Source organism: Myripristis murdjan, chromosome 14, assembly GCF_902150065.1.
Source record: "Myripristis murdjan chromosome 14, fMyrMur1.1, whole genome shotgun sequence".
Lineage (NCBI taxonomy): Eukaryota > Metazoa > Chordata > Actinopteri > Holocentriformes > Holocentridae > Myripristis > Myripristis murdjan.
Genome location: NC_043993.1, coordinates 692,654 through 697,504, shown reverse-complemented (window position 1 = coordinate 697,504; position 4,851 = coordinate 692,654). Strand labels below are relative to the sequence as shown.

The 4,851-nt window shown below is 40.1% G+C and overlaps 1 protein-coding gene across 1 annotated transcript; it reads right to left on the bottom strand.

Moving 5' to 3' along the window:
- Window positions 1-3,456: 3,456 nt before the first annotated feature.
- LOC115371553 (heat shock protein beta-11-like) lies at window positions 3,457-4,322 on the bottom strand. Its single transcript, XM_030068997.1, has one exon. The coding sequence runs from the start codon at window positions 4,240-4,242 to the stop codon at window positions 3,589-3,591; it is 654 nt and encodes a 217-aa protein (XP_029924857.1). The 5' UTR covers window positions 4,243-4,322; the 3' UTR covers window positions 3,457-3,588.
- Between the last annotated feature and the right edge of the window lie 529 nt (window positions 4,323-4,851).

Genomic DNA, 4,851 nt, shown 5'->3' with positions numbered 1-4,851 from the left:
TTCACAGTCTGCATGCCTGAGTGCTTGATTTTATACACCTGTGGCCAGGCCAAGTGATTAGGACACCTGATTCTGATCATTTGAATGGGTGAGCGAATACTTTTGGTAATATAGTGTATGTCAATGTGATATTTCAGTTTTTCCTTGTTAATAAATTTGCAAAAAAAAAATTTAAAAAAAAAAAAATTAAAAATACTGTTTTCACTTTGTCATTATGGGGTACTGAATGTAGATTAATGAGAGAACAAATGAATTTAAGAGATTACAGCATCAGGCTGCAACATAACAAAAGTGGAAAAAGTAAAGGGGTCTGAATGCTTTCTGGTTGCACTGTTTGTCACCATAATTTGATTTTTTTTTTTTTTTTTTTGGCAGGATGGATTGTTTTTTTGTTTTTTTTGTTTTGTTTTGTGTTTTTGTTTCTTTTGTTGATTTTTGTTGCTTTGTATTTTTTCTTGTCACAATGTTCTGGTAATGTTTTTTTTCATTTTCTTATACAGCTTTTCCCTGTGTATTTGAAAGAAATCATGTGCATTTGCTTCAAATTCAAAATGGAAATTATTATAATACAAGAAAATGTATGAGTGATTATTTTAACCCTATAACTGTAATCTTACAACTTTGAATGTATTTTGTCAGTGTTAATGTACAACATTTTAATCATTTAGTACTTAACACAAACCTAAATCTCTTTTCATATCAGGGTCCAGAGAGTAAAATCACTTCAAATGGGGGTCTAAGGTTTACTGAAATTCAACTTATGGGTCCAAAATGAGTAATGTGATCACTTTACTTGGTGTGTAATGAGTACAGTTATCTCATTACAATTTAGAAAGGGGATTGAATATTTGGTAATTGATTCCTTTGTCTGAGTAATCTCCCCATCACTAACCATCACCATTCCAAAACGCTCCTTGTTACTTTCAGTACTGTTTTTGGCCAGCAGATGTCACAGTTCGATGGTAATGAAGATACTTGAGTGATAAATGTTTGTTTGATATAACTTTCAAATTTCCCAGTGGGAAAAAATAGGTGGTCTGTCTTGATTGAAAAAAAAAAAAAAAAAAAAAAAGGGGAGAAGGAAAGGGGAGATAACGGTCAACAGTAGAAGCCAAATAGAAGTGGTTAATGTCATGTGAAAGCTGGGACCCTAAAGATTGAGTTGAGGTGCAGCTTAGCAGTGTGTGTCAAGGTATTCTAGTCATAAATCTGTAATAAATATTGTGTTTTGGTTAGGCACCAATACATTTATTTATTTATTTATTCATTTATTTATTTATTTATTTAGAGTGTACAAGGGTTAGAATATTATGATGAGAGTATATAGGAGTCATACCCACGATCATTTATGTGACATAAGTTGTTGCAGCAATGTTGGTGGTGTTACTATTTGTAAAACAGATTTGGTTCCAAAATGTAACCATTTTTGACCACTGAAGAGTTAGTAAAAATTGTCAAAAATCCCTCCAAAATGCCACATTAGAACACCAAGACCTTGAGGAAGACCACAGAAAAATTCAAGCTTTGATTTGGTGCCAAAAACTTTTGACATATGGAGATTTCTGTAAGAACTGCATTTTTCAGTGATTGGATAGTGAGCTTTCTGTTGTGGAAATGTGTCAGAAAATCACCCAGATTGGAAAACCAGACATCCTTTGAACGGCCTTGCTCTCTAGTTTGTAGGCTGTAAAGTTTCATGAGGCTGTGATTATCCTAGAGGTCACTATAGGTCATTTTATACAACGATGTCAAGTTTGAAAAAATGGTCTGACCCCAATGAAATGAAAGGGGAGACCTGTGGGTGCCCAAAGAATCCATTTTCATTCAGATATCTGGAGGTCAGAGGTCAAGGGGCCCCGCTGAAAATGGCCATGCTAGATTTTCCTGTGGTTTTCCAGTGGTTATGAATAGTGAACAACATAAAATGAGCTCTTGCTACAGGGTCATCTCTGCTTACTGAAAGAAAAATGTTACTCAAGGTCTGTATGCATTCAGTCCTGTCCGTCTGACAGTCATGAACTGAGTCAAGGTCAGCTCCTAAAGAGGGACACATTCAGTTACAATTCAGTTACAGTTTTGCCCTCAGCTGGATTCAAACTTTGTCTGCAAGAGCATCCATACCTGACAGACATACTCAAAAAAGTTTGAGGATCACAGCTTGGTGACCAGATGAGGGTGGGTGAAATTCAAAGCAGGGGAATTGGGAGTGTGTGTGATCACGTGGCCGTGGTGGGCGTAGCCTCCAGTACATCACATTCAGTGTCAATGGATGATAAGAGTACAACACAAGAACATCAAAACTCAACACAAAAATGTATTGTTTGTTCATGAAGTCAACTGTCTGTCATTAGGAAATGTGGTGACTGTGCTGTCTGTTACAGTGTGTAAATCATTATCAATTATATTAAAATGCTTTTATTTTATACATTTATTTTTATACATTTTTTCAGTGTAGTGCCTGTCACATCTGTGTCCACGACGTGACGTGCAAGTCCACCATAATTCATGTAGAGTACGGACATAACATTGCCTGTGTGTCGAAATGACACCAAAATAATTAACAATCAGTAGTTAATGTTTTATTAGGCTATAACTAATCAATCTCAGATCCATGCTAATTTTTGGGACAAATGGGACAGGATTAGAAATCCAAGGCAATTCGGGAATGTCCTGAATTTTTTGGGACCTCTGATCACCCTAATCGCAATAAATGTGGGTTCATCTAACTAGTGAAACAGACTCTGCCAAATGTAAATGAAGCTTGTGGGTTTACTGTTATAATTTTTGTCTCAAGGGAAAACCTTGAAATTCAGTTTACAGTCAAGCCATATTTGAGATGTGACCTCTGGTTAGTGATGAAAATAGACTTCCCCAGGATGTTGTAAGGACTTCAAATAGACATAAATTAATACATAAATTCTATGTATTCATGTCAGTGCAGATTAGGAAAAAAAAAAAAAAAGAGAGGCAGTTTTAAATTGATCTAATCAGACCATTAACATATAGTTTGAAATCCTCATAGAGTTGATTTGAGGGCAAATGGACTTGTTTGTAGATTCTTGAGGATGTTTCACTTCTTCAGTTCTTGGATAAGAAGTGAAACAAGAATCCACAAAAAAGTCCAATTGTTCTTCATTCAACTCTGTGTGGAGAACCATGACCTGGATAAGTGAGAACCTCCACAGACATGTAGTTTGAAGGCTTTCTCAAAATCTTGCATCAACATCCAAAATGGTCTCTTAGCAGCTGTAAGACATGGAGAGGAACCTCTAGGCTACCACATGACAAGAAGGATTCAGGAACGCTAAATTAACCAGGAGCTATAGAGCGGGAAAAAATCTGAGACAACTCAAAAGAAGTTTTCTACAAATCATTTATTGTTAAAAGTCAATGTCCAAGAAAAAGAATATTGGATTTTGTTCCAGGACCATGACACGTGTCACTGAGAGTTTCCCATGTCCATCAACATACAGTCAAAACAACATCATTAATGAACAGTTATGGTAAATGGTGAGTAGATGATCAGATCTGATGTCTAAGGTTCAGACTGGGAGATGAGCAGCAGTTGGTTGCAGGTCCAGTGGTGGGTCACTCTGATTTGGTTGGCGTCTCTGCTGAGGCGTTGCTAGCAGCGCGGCTTCCCTCCGACCCAGTGCTGTCTGTCTGAGGAGAGGTGATGGCTGGGGCCGGGGTGAAGCTGATGGGGATGACTCTTTCCTTCCCGTCTGACACGCTCTCCCTGGGTGCCTGGATCTGGAGCTGCCCCCCTGCCAGGGAGCAGGTGACAGCCTCAGGGTCCACCCCATCTGGCACGTCGAACTCCTGCCTGAACTCTTGACACCTGTAGGAGTAGGAACCTTTCCCGTCCTCCTGCTTCTTTTCCGTCTTCCCGCTGACCCTCAGTTTCCTGCCCACCTGTTTGACAGACAGCTCCTCGGGGGCAAACTCCTTCGTGTCCAGGGTCAGGGCAAATGTGCCGCTTTCCTGCCCGACCTGAAAGGTGATTGGTTTAAAGACAGCCGAAGAGGACATTGACTGATCGATTTCGTCAAAGATCTTCTGGTGTAGTCTCTCCATGTACTCCATGTTCTGTCTCATCTCCTGCATGTGTCTGATCATCTCCTGCTCCATGTGGTAGAACAGAGGTGTGGTCTCGGGCCACAGGCTGCGGACAGGCCAGTGCAGGTCCACGTAGGGCCTCATATTGATGGTGGAGGGCTGGAACGCACTGGGACACAGCATCTCTATCGTAGCTTGCCTCCTGGGTCAGGATCAGATGGAAGAGTCTAGTGTGTGTGGTCGTGTTGGTCCCGGCTGCTCTGGTGTCTTTTTTCTCTCAATCTGTTGTTCTGCCTTTCCAACTGTGCCTCCACATTTTATATACCCGCCCAGAAAGTTCCAGCAGCATACCACGAGTCACTCTGTGTGTGTGTCTGCGTATGCCATGACTATGACACTGCGCTCATATTCTAAATGTAGCTGGGGCGGTGTTACCGTCCCCTTCTGCCAAATGCCAGGAGATCACAGCTTTGTTCTATTTCAGGGATATGGACGCAGGGAGTGATGGGTCACTGTGGCTTGGTCACAGTCTTTATAAAGGAGATGAACACACAGATGGCATTCTGGACATACAGGAACTGAAAATATTGTTTTCTCATCGATACAGTCCCCTCACAGAGCAAAAAAGCGTCCATTACATAAGAAATAAAGAACACTAGCAGTTATTTTTCTTATTTTTCCATTTTTCCTCATTTGATTATTTATCAAAAATATTACTACTACTACAAAATACAACGTGTGTGTGTGTGTGGGTGTGGGTGTGTGGGGGGGGTGAGTGTGTGTGTGTGTGTG

What these genes read in the sequence shown, in the direction of transcription:
- LOC115371553 (XM_030068997.1), bottom strand. Translation starts at nt 4,242, where the DNA reads ATGCTGTGTCCCAGTGCGTTCCAGCCCTCCACCATCAATATGAGGCCC.